Source organism: Mytilus californianus, unplaced genomic scaffold (genome assembly GCF_021869535.1).
Source record: "Mytilus californianus isolate M0D057914Y unplaced genomic scaffold, xbMytCali1.0.p SCAF_4, whole genome shotgun sequence".
Taxonomy (NCBI): Eukaryota; Metazoa; Mollusca; class Bivalvia; order Mytilida; family Mytilidae; genus Mytilus; species Mytilus californianus.
Genome location: NW_026262690.1, coordinates 43507121 through 43524895, shown reverse-complemented (window position 1 = coordinate 43524895; position 17775 = coordinate 43507121). Strand labels below are relative to the sequence as shown.

Sequence of the window (17775 nt, the reverse complement as noted above, 5' to 3'; positions counted from 1 at the left end):
ACGGACCCAGAAAACAATGTGGCGACCTCCGGTGCTCCAAAAGGGTAAGCAGTTCCTGCTTCTTGAAAGACACCCGTAGTGTGTCTCACGAAGGTCATTCTCAAATCAAAGGAGAGGTTTCTACGACAACGCGGTAGAAGGTCATTTGGGACACAGATACCCCAGGTGAATCAATAGTCTTTTGGACTTATAAGTAAGGGATATAAATCTAAGATGTTTTCAAGGTGATTGTATTGAGCCTGTATTATTAAATGTTAATACTGCATGTAAGACTTTAAGTACAGTTAATATCGAAAGTCCATATATCTATTTTTGCCAAGGCAAATGATCGCAGAACTCTCTCGGTGTTGATATCCATTTCTTTGTGAACATGTATAAGCGCCAACGAAGATGGTCTGTCCTGTACCATGGTTGAACGGAGATAAGTTTTCGGTCGCCTTAATGCACTAAATGACCGTTCAGTAGTTGATGTAGTTACTGGCATTGTAACTAGAATTGAGAAGATTGCGAATATTGAAGGATATATAGTTCCTTATTAGTCACTGCTACAGACGACATCAGAGATTTTGGATTTAAACACCGCCCGACACGATAATCTGTAAAGACTAAAGACTATCCGTAATTCAATTTCAGAATTATTTTTTTTTGGTGAAAAAAATGTGCAAGCAAATGATTTTTTGCGTAAAGGCAGCTACGCGCCTTTAAGAAATATCACAGATAGGATAATTATAGGTTTCATAACGAGTTCTCGTTTTGAATTGCTTCACATATTTCATGTCCGGGACCTTTAATAGGCTAGCCGACTATACGGTATGGGTTTTTCTTTATCATTGTTGAAGGCTAACTACTTCATTTTAACTCTGGTTGATAGTTTTCTCATTGGCAATCATACCACATCTCTTCATTTTTGTCAAGCCTGCGACATTTATGTCGCGAAAGCGAGACATAAAGATCCTAGATTCCGTCGTCGGCGTCAGCGGCGTCAACAGTCTGTGGTAAAAAAAATTTAGACATCAATAACTTTGTCATGGAGTTGTATGAAATTTGGGCAGAAGCTTGTTTATGACCAACATACAGTATGATCCAGAGCAAAATGTTGAAAATACTAATTTCATTTTTCTGTATTTTACTGATAAAGGGACTTCGTTTTTTTTTACAGTTAGCATTCAAATTCAGTCTGAGGTCAAAGTTTTCCAGTCAGCAATAATTTGTCAAGCCTTCATGGAATTTTATGAAATTTAGACAGAATCTTGTTAATGACCAAAATACTTCACTTCACACATACTTAATTGATAGGGGTGCCGCTTGGGTTCTGTTCCCCACCCTTTTCATATGATTTCGATTTTAAAAATTTATTTAAATGTATACCTTTTCATATATTGTGTAGGTAAAAATGTAACCTTTTCTCATATTGGTTAGGTTTCGTGTGGTGTCAAGGGAATGGAATAACAACGTGTCCAAAGAGGGAATATTTGTTGATACAAACACAGCCGGGAACACCAAGCAAGATGACAGACGAAGAAAAATTAGCAAATAATATATAAGGAATGGAAACTTTATTGACCTTATTATATATTTCTTAATAGTTTTCCCCACCTATTCACATATTTCCAAGCTGGAAAATGTGACCTATTCCAGACTGATTGGCACGTCCTATCGCCTTGTATATATGATAGGAAGTGCCCCCCCCCCCCCCCTTTGTGGTTACATGTCGTATATAGGAAATACGTCAGCTGGACATCTGTAACGTCATATTGCCCGACTATGACGTCATGTGATATATATGATATCACGCCCTGATGCATTACATTCGAGACCCCAAAAAAGATTAGACTGTACAATCTAAGCATTTAATCTGAAGATTAAGTAATGAACAGGTGCTTGCGTAAATTAATAATATGGACATATGTGTCCCTCATGCAGCAAGAAGTTTATGGGCCTCTTGTTTTATAAAAATTAAAGCTAAATCATGAAATTTGACAGCTTCTTTTTGAAATAAATATGCATGATTTAGTTGGCTATTTGATTTAATGCCAAATGATTGATCATACCCCAAATGCTCCCCAACTGGACAATGCTTTTCTTTATTTTGAAAATTTCGTCTGCCGCAGTGCAAGTGTCGCAATGCAGGTATCCATCAACCAATCAAATTCATCGTAACAAATATACAATAATAATCACGACGAGAAATCGATGAGGGATACTCAAATCAAGCAGGCTGCTGGAAAAGTAGTCCCAATTTAAAACTTGGATTTAAATAATTTTTTAGGGACATATACCTTATTTATCAAAGTTTACTATTGTTACATTAATTTAGAGATATAAGGAGCTACTACCCTTTGTAAATTACGTAAGAATAGGCGAAACCGGAAAAGAGATTTGCAGATTCTAACATCATCAGAAAGAAGATTCGTCTGCCAAAAATCACAATCTACCATGGTAAGTGCTTAAAATGAGACATCGAGACATGAAATATTTCAATTTGTGTTTAAATATATTTATTTTAATGAATATAGTATGTAGTTTCTTTTTAAAAGCGTCCGTTTAGTTGACAACTACCGTTTCATCAGTATGATGGAAGTGCAAACCTCAATTATTTCTTCTTTGAAAAAAAATAAATGCAAGGCATGAGCAAAAGTGAGATATATATTAATACTGAGGCGAATAAAGAAATAAGTAAGAAGAAAATTGTGCTATTTATGTTTAGGAATTCATAAATAGACCTCCCAAGTATTGTGCATTGGAAAATTGGCGCCACTCTCGCCAAGAAAAACGAGACATTTACTGAAAGATGGCTTAATATTTAAATACAGATTTATCTTATGTCATATACAAGAGTAATGGATCTCGACGGATTTGAGTGATGGACGCAGATGGATGCTCCTAAACTAGGATTGCCCCCTTCTCAATTTTTTATTGATTGTTTTTTGCCCCCCCCCCCCCCCCCCCCCTGTAAATGATATTAGGGATGTTGTCTCCTGGATGATGACTTGATGTAGACAATTATTCTATATCAGTTCTATGACTGAATTGCTCCGGTTGACCTTGGGTCAATTGAGGGAAAATGTGTCTTTGGACATTTGATGTTTAAATTGGGATGTCAAAAAATGTAATTCCTTTTGGGATATTGTGTTCAGAGGGATTTTTTATTTGGCCACCATCAGAATTCCCAATCAAGTCCTATTATGTCTATTATTGAAAATTTCGTCTACTTCCTCACCTCAAGGACTGCCAATTAATATAAGAAAATAGCTCAGTACATGTGACTAGTAGTAGTATAGTTATCTATTAGACTAATAGTAATAGTCCCAGTCAAGACACGGATAGTACAGTTATCTATTAGTCCCAGTCAAGACACAGAATCCCAAAAGGGAGCAGAATCTGCTTTGGCATATCCCAGAAGTTGGGAAATACATAATTGACACACATAACCGATAACCACAAATTATGTTGCAATGCAAGAATATGATAATGGCGCCAATTTTTTTCATGGCTTCAAATGACAATGATTCAACTAGTACTGATAATTAAAGATCTTTTTCAACTTGTATTTGAAATTTTTGACAATCACAGATGGACAAAGCATTACAGTTTGACAGGTTGGGGAAGATCCTCATAAATGGGTTCTGTCCCTATTTATGGTTGTTATACCCAAAATCAGGTATATCAATTTAAAATTTACAGTGATAAAAAATCAAATATTGTATAACACCATGACAGCTGTCATTGCGCAAATATTCATATAAATGGCAATATTTCCCTTTTAGACCATAGTTAAAATAAGAACTGAATACAAAGACAATGGCCTCCAAAAATCCTACTTTTTGAGGGCTGTTAACTTTTATCCTGATATTTCAGTCATGGTATCTTCAGTGAAATGTTGTCCTTTACCCAAATGTTTGTGCCATGACAAAATATCTGTGAATCCAAAGTTTATATTTTTATCACTGAAAATTAATACCTGTTTTGGAGTATAATACCCATAAATTAGGATCCTCTCTAATCTTTGTGAGGCTTGAGCAGGCCTTTCAGTCATAAAAATTTACTCGGTACTTGGAGTAAAATATTTGTACTTGAAACGCCAAATCCAGGATTTTGATTGGTTGATTTCTGAGTATGAAAATTGGACTCAAAAATTTTATGACTGCAAATCCATCAATAAAAAAAAATATATATCTTGCAGCAACCCAAGGCCATTTCAGTGGAGAACTCGTGGAGCAAAAATAAAAAATTAAATATAAATTTACTGTACCTAGTACCCATTCTTGTTAATTATCCAGACTAGAATTTAAAATATTTATAATTTCCTGTAATAATCTGGATTTACATTGTAATGACAATGATTCACTGATAAACCGTCCATCTGGTCTTGTTAGCGCTCTATAATGTACAATTCTTGCCAGATTTTTATAAAACTTGTATCATAGGTTTATATCAGCAATGTCTACTCTCGGACAAATTCGAAAATCAGTGCCGATCAATTATTTTTAAAGGAGTTATGCCCCTTTGAAATATTAATTATATGGAAAATTTCATTGTTAGCACTATCATGTGTACAATTCTTGCCAGATTTTTATAAAACTTATATCATAGGTTTATATAAGCAATGTCTTGGACAACTTGGAAAATCAGTGCCGATCAAATATTTTTGAAAGAGTTAGAGTTATCAGAGTTCGCGAAAACTTATTTTGACCCGTCCGTCATGGGACCGACAAAGCATGATTATTTGTCAGTCCTACAAAACTTTAGCCAGTCCTACAAAATCTGTCAATTTTATCCTGAAATAAAATTATTTACATATTTTATCGAAAAATAACTTTATTAATATTAGTTTTATTCTTCGCACCCACAGGCAAATTAACAATGAAGGACCAGTTCAGGTCTTCTGATTGTTCTTATTTAAAGTCATCTTCACTATCCACTTCATCATCTGAATCATTTTCTCGGCTGTTACAGTATTTGTTTGCTCCATTGTAGGGTTCAATTGCCGATTGTTTGCCAGGGATGGCTCTATGAACAAATTTAGTAGGCCACGTGTAGATCGCCGCTTTGGTTTGTTTATAATAAATCCGTAAACCAGTACCGGAAATTGGCAGCGGGTACATCTGATAACCGATGTAAACACCTATTGGAAACAGTTGCGGTACATCTAATAACCGATGTAAAAAAGTGCCGAAATATGCACTACAACGGCCGTTTTTACATCGGTCATCGGGACCGGCACTAGCCTTCAAAATACTGGTCCGAGCCTCATTTTGACCGACAGGACCGACCATTTTCGTGAACTCTGGAGTTATGCCCTTGGAAAAAATAATTATATTGGAAATTGTATTGTATTTGCTCTTAAGACTATTTCTGTAAGATTTTTGTAGAAAAAAAAATATGAAGAACAAAAATTATTGCCCTTGGATCGATAAAATAATGTGCAATGCAGGGGACATTGGAACTCTGTTCTTTTTTTTTTAAATTGAATTTAAAATAATTACCATTTTTTATACAGACATTTTGAGGTACACTGTATACATGTAAGTATTTTCTTCAATATTGATATGTATGAATTAAGTTTTTATACTTTTTTGTTCCATTTCAGGCCGATCAGCTTACTGAAGAACAAATTGCAGGTATATATGCTAGAATACTATGTTTTATATTACACAAAACTCAGATCAAGTTCGAATTTGGGTTGCATCAATTTTAATGTTCTTGAGTTGTGTCCCTTTAAAAAGTTGTATGCATGCGGCCCCGGGGGCATCATTTGTGTCCCATGGACAGATTCCCCATTTATTTTTAATGATGTAACCAAAACTTAAAACAGACAATATAATTTTTTTTGGCTTGGTGAAATAACAATACATAGAAATATGTAGCAGATTAACAGGAAAAAATTAATTTGGTTTATCTCCCTTTGAACAGAAACGAGGGCAAGTCTAAATATTTTTTGTCCCAGGTTCAGCCAGATATAGCTTGTATGCTTAATAAATCTAAACTAACACTGTTGAATGTGAGAAGAGCATGTACAAGTACGTACATTTTTCCAGTTTTGTGGTACAGAACAATTTAATACAAGGGACTGATCTGCACTTAACACCAAGGGTAGATGCTTATGCAGAAAAATATTTTTTATAAAATTTTTTTTAATTAAGTAGAAATAATATTGTGAGCAGCATGTCTACCTTGTGTTTTGTCCATGAAGGAATAAATATATTTTTTTTCAACTTTGTAGAGTTTAAGGAAGCTTTTAGCTTGTTTGATAAAGATGGTGATGGAACCATTACCACAAAAGAACTTGGTACAGTTATGAGGTCATTGGGACAGAATCCAACAGAAGCTGAACTCCAAGATATGATCAATGAAGTGGATGCTGATGGTATAAAAAAGATCTGTTCAATATGTTCATACAAGCTTTTTTGCGTGATTCAGTTTTTTATACGATTTTGCGGTCGTATATTGGTATGACGTTGGTGTGGTCGTCGTCGTCCGAAGACACATTGGTTTTCGCACTCTAACTTTAGTTTAAGTGAATGGATCTCTATGAAATTTTACAATAAGGTTCAATACCACAAAAGGAAGGTGGGGATTGATTTTGGGGGTTATGGTACCAACAGTTAAGGAATTAGGGACCAAAAATTAGCATTTTTGTAACTTCCAGACATAACTTGTGTGTTAGTGTATGGATCTCTCTGACATTGTACCACAAGGATCCATATCACAAAGGAAATGCTGCGATTGATTTTGGGGGTAAGTGCCTCCAAATTTTAGGAACAAGGGGCAAAAAACAAGCATTTTTCTAGTTTCATGACAATAACTTGTGTGTAAGTGTATGGATCTTTCTGACATTGTACCACATGGTTCCATATCACAAAGGGAATGCTGGGATTGATTAAGGGGGTAATTGCCTCCAAATTTTAGGAGTTGGGGGCCAAAAAGGGGTAAAAAACAAGCAGTTTTCTAGTTTCATGACAATAGCTTGTGTGTAAGTGTATGGATCTTTCTGAAATTGTACTACAAGGTTCCATATCACAAAGGGAAAGCTGGAAATGAGTTTGGGGGTAATTGCTCAAAACGTTTAGGAATAAGGGGCCAAAAATAAGCATTTCTAGTTACCAGACCATGACTTGTGTTCAAGTGTATGGATCTCTCTGAAATTGTACTACAAGGTACCATACCACAAAGGGAAGGCTGGGATTGATTTTGGGGGTAATTGCCTCAAAATTGTAGGAATTAGGGGCCATAAGGGGGCAAAAAAACAAGCATTTTTCTAGTTTCAGGACAATAACTTGTATGTAAGTGTATGGATCTTTATGAAATTGTACTACAAGATTCCATATCACAAAGGGAAAGCTGGGTTTGAGTTTGGGGGTAATTGCCCTAAACGTTTAGGAATTTGGGACCAAAAAACAAGCATTTTTCTAGTTTCCAGACAATAACTTGTGTTTAAGTGTATGGATCTCTCTGAAATTGTACTACAAGGTACCATACCACAAAGGGAAGGCTGGGATTGATTTTGGGGGTAATTGCCTCAAAATTGTAGGAATTAGGGGCCATAAGGGGGCAAAAAAACGCATTTTTCTAGTTTCAGGACAATAACTTGTATGTAAGTGTATGGATCTTTATGAAATTGTACTACAAGATTCCATATCACAAAGGGAAAGCTGGGTTTGAGTTTGGGGGTAATTGCCCTAAACGTTTAGGAATTTGGGGCCAAAAAACAAGCATTTTTCTAGTTTCCAGACAATAACTTGTGTTTAAGTGTATGGATCTCCCTGAAATTGTACTGCAAGGTACCATACCACAAAGGGAAGGCTGGGATTGAGTTTGGGGGTGATGAATCATAAGGGGGTTCACAAAATTGGGGGGGGGGGGGGATTTTTTTTTCCTTTTTTTCTTTAAATTTTTTTTTAAAAGTTCTTAGACCACATTCATTCTGTGTCAGAAACCTATGCTGTGTCAAATATTTAATCACAATCCAAATTCAGTGCTGTATCAAGCTTGAATGTTGTGTCCATACTTGCCCCAACTGTTCAGGGTTCGACCTCTGCGGTCGTATCAAGCTGCGCCCAGGGGAGCATTTTATTATTTGTTGTTCCAGAGTTTAAGGCAATTTTTCACAAATGTTAATCTAATTCCAGTAACCCTGAATTGATTTCCACAAAAATTTGTTATTGATGGAATTGATGAAAGAAAGCTAGATCCCTTGTGTTTGTTTTTTGGTTTATTTATAATTTTCCAGTTTGTCGTTCCACAGTTATGAAACTTTAACAGTTAGATTTACAGCAATATTTTGAAAATCACGCACAAACTCCAGAATTCCTGGATTTATTTCCTCCAAACTTTACTTATTGTGGGGATTGATGAAAAGAAGATCACTTTTTATTTTTATATTTTCTGGTTTGTACATGAAGCTCCAAAGTTACGAAACTTTTAATTGTCAAATTTAGTAAAAAAATAATCAACAATTTTAATATGCACTATATAAAGGGCATATCATGCGCTCTTGGTGCAGTTGTTTATTGATCTACTTCTGATCTGTTGTAAGTATAAGTTTTAATGGCAGCTGTAGAAATTTTACTAAAAACTTTTGACAAGTGATTTGGGAAGGAACATAACATTTTTAATTCAATATATGCAATGTTAATCATATTTTAATGAAGTAACCAATTTATTTTGCCCAAAATCTGAATCTGCACCACTCTACTTAGTCAATGCCTTCAGAAAATTAAAAAAAAAGGGTCGCTGAACTTGTTTTCTAGCTGCAAAAGGAAATGGGTAAATTTACTCTTCATTATTTCATTAAAGTTGCATAATCTGAATTATTTCCTATTATAAAGTAAGAAAAAATGAATCCAACAAAAAAAAACTATTTGTAAAAAGTCTTAATAATAAGATTTATCTTTTTAGGTAATGGAACAATAGACTTTCCAGAGTTTTTGACTATGATGGCTAGAAAAATGAAGGACACAGACAGTGAAGAAGAAATCAGGGAAGCATTCCGTGTTTTTGACAAAGATGGCAATGGTTTCATTAGTGCAGCAGAGTTGAGACATGTAATGACAAACTTAGGGGAAAAATTAACAGATGAAGAAGTGGATGAAATGATTCGTGAAGCTGATATTGATGGTGATGGACAAGTTAATTATGAAGGTATGTATTAATGTTATGTTGTTTTCAATTAAACGTAAGTATACAAAAATTGCTACATTTACACTGTTGTGTGATGCATATGCCAAATTTAGAATTGAATGATCTATGATTAATGCCCACTGATTGGAAATTGCTTTGCAGCAAGTCATTCAATGTAAGGGTGTTGGTCAGGGGTGATAAATAAAAGATGTGGGGTATATATTAATGAAACCGCAACCTAACAAAAATTACCAGAATTCACATAAAGGGCAACATAGTCTTCATCAATAGAAAGGTGCCAATACAATATTTCAATAGATAAGTTTTGGAAAGATCTTCCTGGTGATGACATTTTGAATGGCTCATTTATCCAATTGATTCAACATTCAGTAAGTGTTGATGCTTGTTTATTAGCCATTAATTTGGGAGTAAAATAATGGGATTCCGGAAAGGGACTAGATATATTTGGGCAAAATAACACATGCCATCACTTTTCACAACTTTGTATCCCTAAGTAAAATTGAACTCAAGTCTTCTTAAACAGAAACTTATATAGAATACTGGCAGCCTGTATGGATTTCATTTAAGTTTGTACAGAGATGTTGGAATGTATAGAATAACGTTTTCTTTTTTCTTTCCAGAGTTTGTGACGATGATGACCTCAAAGTAACCGATGGAAGGATTTGTTACCATTCTTCATTTTTCATAGCTTCCATTCATTATTACCAGCATTGTGGTACCCTGTGCACTTCAATTCTAGTCATTTTTCAATTTTTTGTATAAGGTTGTAGGACATGTTCTTGTATTTAAAATCTGACTGATTTGGAAAAAAGGAAAATGAATGCAAGGAATAAAATATATAAATGTCAAGTGTTGCAGCATTAAAAATTGTGTTCATGTTGAAATTCACTGATAATATATAAGGAAATTTCCTTGAGGAATTTTATATTGTATGACAACAGAAATGATTTTTGGGGAGGGTGGAAATTATTTTACAAGTACTTGTTAATAGCTGTCTAGAAAAATGATGGCTTGTACTATTTATTTGTTTCTTAATATCTGTCACAGTGTTGTTACCAAACAGGTGGATGTATATTTTTTTTTCTTAAAAATTGAGCTGTATTTATTCTGTAAATCATGAATGTATAAAAAAAAAAAAGACAAAAGTAAAAGAAAAGGACACTTGTGTTGGTATCATTTACAAAAAAATACTTTCATGATGTAAGATGTAGTGAAATTAGTGAAATAGCTTGTTGACTTCACTTCAAAATGTATGTGTTCACTTAGTCATTCTAAAGCATTTCCCAAACAGTGGATTGTTAACAATTAGGTTTTTGGAAAAGGTGGCTTTCAAAACATCTTCAGTTAATTTGTTATTATATCCCTGCTCTGTTGTGTCATTCCAGTTAAAAAAATTCATAGATATGAAATTTTGTAGCATGTTTCAAGTGAGTACACCCTGTAATGCATTTTTGGCTCTTTTCTCATCACTTGGCGACTTTTACAAAAATCTTCTCTAAAACTACTGGGCCAAATTTAACCAAACTTGGCGACTTTTACAAAAATCTTCTCTAAAACTACTGGGCCAAATTTAACCAAACTTGGCCACAATCATTATTGGGGTATCTTGTTTAAAAATTGTGTCCAATGACCCCACCTGTCAAACAAGATGGCCGACATGACTAAAATAGAACATAGGGGTAAAATGCAAGTTTTGTCTATTATTCTGAAAACTTATAAATAGTGAAATTCTGATAGGGCAAAAATATTCAGAATGTTGAGCTCTACCAGTTGTGATGTCATGATGTCAAAACTGCCAGGCGATTTCTTGCAGGAGTTATTGCCCTTAAATGACAAATTTTACCTTTTTATGCCCCCGCCGCTAGTTTTACCCTTGTCCGTCTGTAGGTACGTCCGAAAATTGGTTTCCGTTCTCTAACTTTAATTTGCCTCAACCAAATGTTATGAAACTTATACACAATGCTTATTACCACAAAACACAGATCAAGTTTGAATTTTGGTCACTTTTACCATTCTAGTGTTATTCCCCTTTACAAATGGAAAAATTGCAGAAATTTTCGTTTCTGTTCTCTAACTTTAGTTTACCTCAACCAAATGTTATGAAACATATACACAATGCTTATTGCCACAAAACACAGATCAAATTTGAATTTTGGTGGCGTCACTTTTACCGTTTTAGTGTTATGCCCCTTTACAAATAATAAAATGCTCCACTGGGCGCAGCTTGATACGACCGCAGAGGTCGAACAATGAACAGTTGGGGCAAGAATGGACACAACATTCAAGCTTGATACAGCACTGAATTTGGATTGTGATTAAATATTTGACACAGCATAGGTTTCTGACACAGAATGAATGTGGTCTAAGAACTTAAAAAAATTTAATTTACCTATTCAAACCATATCACTATTATTTGCTTTTATATATAAATCAGAAATAACCAATTTAAAATGGAACATTTTAAAGAAGAAAAAAATGTTTTTGCGGTCGTATAAAAAATGATGAAATTTTCGTTTTCGTTCTCTAACTTAAGTTTGCCTCAACCAAATGTTATGAAACTTATACACAATGCTTATTACCACAAAACACAGATCAAGTTTGAATTTTGGTGGCGTCACTTTTACCGTTCTAGAGTCGTGCCCCTTTACAAATGGAAAAATTGCTGAAATTTTCGTTTTCGTTCTCTTACTTGAGTTTGCCTCAACCAAATGTTATGAAACTTATACACAATGCTTATTACCATAAAACTCAGATTAAATACAAATTTGGGTAGCGTCACTTTTACAGTTCTTGGGTTATGTCCCTGTACAACGTTGTATGCAAGCGGAGGCATCATCTGTGTCCCATGGACACACTCCCCATTTATTTTTTTTCATGTTTGGTTATATTGAAAACTATAATAGATGGAGAGAAACTTTAAAGTTACAAAAATGATCAGCAAGACCAGATCTACTGATTAGTATGCATGGTTGAAATCCTTGGTCGATTCCTAATTAAGAGTTATTGCCCTTTGATGACAATTGTTATCAAGTTTTTATACAACCGCAAAATTATTGGTATGACGTCGTCCGAAGACATTGGTTTTCGCACTCTAACTTTAGTTTAAGTGAATGGATCTCTATGAAATTTTACCATACGGTTCAATACCACAAAAGGAAGGTTGGGATTGATTTTGGGGGTTGTGGTACCAACAGTTACGGAAAAAGGGGCCAACAATAAGCATTTTTATACGACCGCAAAAATAGAAAATTTTTTGGTCGTATATTGGTATGACGTTGGCGTCGTCGTCGTCCGAAGACACATTGGTTTTCGCACTCTAACTTTAGTTTAAGTGAATGGATCTCCATGAAATTTTACCATAAGGTTCAATACCACGAAAGGAAGGTGGGGATTGATTTTGGGGGTTATGGTACCAACAATTAAGGAATTAGGGGCCAAAAATAAGCATTTTTATACGACCGCAAAAAAATTTTGTGGTCATATATTGGTATGACGTTGGCGTCGTCGTCGTCGTCCGAATACATATTAGTTTTCGCACTCTAACTTTAGTTTAAGTGAATGGATCTTTTTGAAATTTGACCATAAGGTTAAATACCACAAAAGGAAGGTTGGGATTGATTTTGGGGGTTATGGCACCAACAGTTAAGGAATTAGGGGCCAAAAATGAGCATTTTCTAGTTTCCAGACAATAACTGTGGAACGGTGTATGGATCTCTCTGAAATTATACTACAAGTTTCCATACCACAAAGGGATGGTTAGGATTTGCTTTGGGGGGTTATGGCTCAAACCGTTTAGGAATTAGGGGCAAAAAAGGGGGAAAAACAAGGTTGTCCTGGTTAATGGACAAATACTTTAGTACAAAACATAATTTAAAGCAGTGTAAGGGAGATAAATCAAATACATCATTGAAATTATCTCCCTTACACTGCTTTTAAATTATGTATAAAGTAATGGTTAATGAACAATAAAGATAATCTAAAACAGTGTAAGGGAGGTAATCCAAATACAACGTTTTGGTTACTTCCCTTACACTGCTTTTAAATTATGTTTAAAGAAATGCATATTTATAAAGGAAGACCAGTAAAAATATCTGCAAATGTTTTCATCTTTTTTTTTTACAAAAAAATCCATATGAAAGATTTGACACTATATTTTTATTAATTCTATTATAAAATAGATTAAGTTAGCACTATGGCAAATTTAAATGGGTAATTATGGTTGCCAACTCCATTGGAAATTTGAATTGAGATTATGACCATATCTTAAGGGAAAGAATTTTTTTGGGGGAAAAGGGGGGGGGGGATAAAAAGAAATTGTGGGGGGCCAATTTTTTCTCATTTCAGATTTCAGAAATTAAAAAGAATTATTCTTCAAATATTATTTTTTTTTCAAATTTCAAATATTGAAAAATTTCAAGAAGTAATCTTTAATTGCACAGTATGGCGCATTAGATTTGTAAAATCTTTGATCACATTTATTTATTTGTTATGCCGAATCTAACAGTGTATTTAGATTTTTAATTTTGGGTCCAGTTTTCAAATTGGTCTACATTAATGTCCAAAGGGTCCAAAATTAAACTTTGTTTAATTTTAGCAAAAATTGAATATATGAGGTTCTTTGATATGCTGAATCTAAACATGTATTTAGATTTTTGATTTTTGGCCCAGTTTTCAAGTTGGTCCAAATTGGGGTCCAAAATTAAACTTTGTTTGATTTCAACAAAAATTGAATATATGGGGTTCTTTGATATGCTGAATCTAACCATGTATTTAGATTTTTTATTTGTGGACCCCGTTATCTAATTGGTTCATATTGAGGTCAAAAGGGTCCAAAATTAAACTTTGTTTGATTTCATCTAAAATTGAATTATTGGGGTTCTTTGATATTCCAAATCTTACCGTGTATTTAGGTTTTTAATTTTGGGTCCTGTTTTTTAAATTGGTCTACATTGAGGTCCAAAGGGTCCAAAATTAAACTTAGTTTGATTTTAACAAAAATTGAATTCTTGGGGTTCTTTGATTTGCTGAATCTAAACATGTGTTTAGATTTTTGATTATGGGCCCAGTTTTCAAGTTGGTCCAAGATAGGGTCCAGTATTTAAACTTTGTTTGATTTCAACAAAAATTGAATATATGGGGTTCTTTGATATGCTGAATCTAAACATGTATTTAGATTTTTAATTATGGGCCCAGTTTTCAAGTGGGTCCAAATTGGGGTCCAAAATTAAACTTTGTTTGATTTCAACAAAAATTGAATATATGAGGTTCTTTGATATGCTGAATCTAACCATGTATTTAGATTTTTTATTTGTAGGCACCGCTATCAAATTGGTTCATATTGAGGTCAAAAGGGTCCAAAATTAAACTTTGTTTGATTTCATCGAAAATTGAATTATTGGGGTTCTTTGATATGCCAAATCTAACCGTGTTTTTAGATTTTTAATTTGGGTCCCGTTTTTTAAATTGGTCTTCATTGAGGTCCAAAGAGTCCAAAATTAAACTTAGTTTGATTTTAACAAAAATTGAATTCTTGGGATTCTTTGATATGCTGAATCTAAACATGTGTTTAGATTTTTGATTATGGGCCCAGTTTTCAAGTTGGTCCAAGATAGGGTCCAGTATTTAAACTTTGTTTGATTTCAACAAAAATTGAATATATGGGGTTCTTTGATATGCTGAATCTAAACATGTATTTAGATTTTTAATTATGGGCCCAGTTTTCAAGTTGGTCCAAATTGGGGTCCAAAATTAAACTTTGTTTGATTTCAACAAAAATTGAATATATGAGGTTCTTTGATATGCTGAATCTAACCATGTATTTAGATTTTTTATTTGTAGGCACCGCTATCAAATTGGTTCATATTGAGGTCAAAAGGGTCCAAAATTAAACTTTGTTTGATTTCATCGAAAATTGAATTATTGGGGTTCTTTGATATGCCAAATCTAACCGTGTTTTTAGATTTTTAATTTGGGTCCCGTTTTTTAAATTGGTCTTCATTGAGGTCCAAAGAGTCCAAAATTAAACTTAGTTTGATTTTAACAAAAATTGAATTCTTGGGATTCTTTGATATGCTGAATCAAAACATGTGTTTAGATTTTTGATTATGGGCCCAGTTTTCAAGTTGGTCCAAGTTGGGGTCCAAAATTAAACTTTTTTTGATTTCAACAAAAATTGAATATATGGGGTTCTTTGATATGCTGAATCTAACCATGAATTTAGAATTTTTATTTGTGGGCCCCGCTATCAAATTGGTTCATATTGAGGTCAAAAGGGTCCAAAATTAAACTTTGTTTGATTTCATCAAAAATTGAATTATTGGGGTTCTTTGATATTCCAAATCTAACCGTGTATTTAGATTTTTAATTTTAAGTCCCGTTTTTTAAATTGGTCTACATTAAGGTCCAAAGGGTCCAAAATTAAACTTAGTTTGATTTTAGCAAAAATTGAATTCTTGGGGTTCTTTGATATGCTGAATCTAAACATGTGTTTAGATTTTTGATTATGGGCCCAGTTTTCAAGTTTGTCCAAGTTGGGGTCCAAAATTAAACTTTGTTTGATTTTAACAAAAATTGAATATATGGGGTTCTTTGATATGCTGAATCTAACCATGTATTTTGATTTTGGACATTGGACCATAATAGGTAAATTAAAAAAATTCAAGTTCTTAGACCACATTCTTTCTGTGTCAGAAACCTATGCTGTGTCAAATATTTAATAACAATCCAAATTCAGAGCTGTATCAAGCTTGAATGTTGTGTCCATACTTGCCCCAACTGTTCAGGGTTCGACCTCTGCGGTCGTATCAAGCTGCGCCCCAGCGAAGCATTTTATTGTAACTTCCAGACAATAACTTGTAAGTGTATGGATCTCTCTGACATTGTACCACAAGGTTCCATATCACAAAGGGATGGGGGTAATTGCCTCAAAATTTTAGGAATTAGGGGCCAAAAAAGGGGCAAAAAACAAGCATTTTTCTAGTTTCATGACAATAACTTGTGTGTAAGTGTTTGGATATTTCTGAAATTGTACTACAAGGTTCCATATCACAAAGGGAAAGCTGGAATTGAGTTTGGGGGTAATTGCCCTAAACGTTTAGGAATTGGGGGGCCAAAAAGGGGCCAAAAATAAGCATTTTTCTAGTTTCCAGACAATAACTTGTGTTCAAGTGTATGGATCTCTCTGAAATTGTACTGCAAGGTACCATACCACAAAGGGAAGGCTGGGATTGAGTTTGGGGTTGATGAATCATAAGGGGGTTCAAAAAATTTGGGGGGGGGGGGGATTTTTTTTTTTTTTTTTTAATTTTCCATTTTAAGTTGGTTATTTCTGATTTATATTTAAAAGCAAATAATAATGATATGGTAGGAGATACACACCAAACAGGATGTGTAAATTATTATATAATAAGTATTGTGCAATAGCAAGAAATTTTCAATTCCACAGTATTGCACAATAGCAAGAAATCTTCAATTGCACAGTATTGCGCAATAGCAAGAAATCTTCAATTGCACAGTATTGCGCAATAGCAAGAAATATCCAATAGTACAATATTGCGCAATAGCAAGAAATTGTCAATTGTACAGTATTGCGCAATAGCAAGAAATATTTAATTGCACAGTATTGTGCAAAAGAAGATACTTCGTATAAATTGCTTATTTCTTGATCAATTTCAATGGGGTTTTATTCTTGAATTCTTGGGGTTCTTTAATATGCTGAATCTTACCGTGTATTAAGTTTTTGGATTTTGGGCCCCGTTTTTAAATTGGTCCACATTGAGGTCCAAAGGGTCCAAAATTTAACTTTGTTTGATTTCATCAAAAATTGAATTATTGGGGTTCTTTGATATGCCGAATCTAATCGTGTATTTAGATTCTTAATTTTTGGTTCCGTTTTCAAATTGGTCTACATTAAGGTCCAAAGGGTCCAAAATTAAACTTAGTTTGATTTTAACAAAAATTGAATTTTTAGGATTCTTTGATATGCTGAATCTAAACATGTATTTAGATTTTTGATTATGGGCCCAGTTTTCAAGTTGGTCCAAATCGGGGTCCAAAATTAAACTTTGTTTGATTTCAACAAAAATTGAATATATGGGGTTCTTTGATATGCTGAATCTAACCATGTATTTAGATTTTTTGGCCCCGTTATCAACTTTGTCCACATTGTGGTCAAAAGGGTCTAAAATAAAACTTTGTTTGATTTCATCAAAAATTGAATTCTTGGGGTTCTTTGATATGCTGAATCTAACCATGTATTTAGATTTTGGATATTGGACCATAATAGGTGAATGTCCAATTTAAAATTTTTAAGTTCTTGGACCACATTCATTCTGTGTCAGAAACCTATGCTGTGTCAAATATTTAATCACAATCCAAATTCAGAGCTGTATCAAGCTTGAATGTTGTGTCCATACTTGCCCCAACTGTTCAGGGTTCGACCTCTGCGGTCGTATCAAGCTGCGCCCTGCGGAGCATTTTATTGTAACTTCCAGACATAACTTGTGTGTTAGTGAATGGATCTCTCCGACATTGTACCACAAGGTTCTATATCACAAAGAGAATGCTGGGATTGATTTTGGGGGTAATTGCCTCAAAATTTTAGGAATTAGGGGCCAAAAAAGGGTAAAAAAACGC

The 17775-nt window shown here is 34.0% G+C and overlaps 1 protein-coding gene across 1 annotated transcript; it reads left to right on the top strand.

The window, feature by feature from the left end:
- Positions 1-2170: 2170 nt before the first annotated feature.
- LOC127698364 (calmodulin) lies at positions 2171-10306 on the top strand. Its single transcript, XM_052201784.1, has 5 exons — positions 2171-2439; positions 5591-5621; positions 6224-6367; positions 8899-9141; positions 9762-10306. Exons 1-5 carry the CDS (start codon positions 2437-2439, stop codon positions 9788-9790), a joined length of 450 nt encoding a protein of 149 aa, XP_052057744.1. The 5' UTR covers positions 2171-2436; the 3' UTR covers positions 9791-10306.
- Positions 10307-17775: the final 7469 nt, after the last annotated feature.

What these genes read in the sequence shown, in the direction of transcription:
- LOC127698364 (XM_052201784.1), top strand. An exon ending in TACTGAAGAACAAATTGCAG is followed by an intron (nt 5,622 to 6,223) that starts GTATATATGCTA and finishes TCAACTTTGTAG; the next exon opens with AGTTTAAGGAAGCTTTTAGC. An exon ending in TGGACAAGTTAATTATGAAG is followed by an intron (nt 9,142 to 9,761) that starts GTATGTATTAAT and finishes TTTTCTTTCCAG; the next exon opens with AGTTTGTGACGATGATGACC.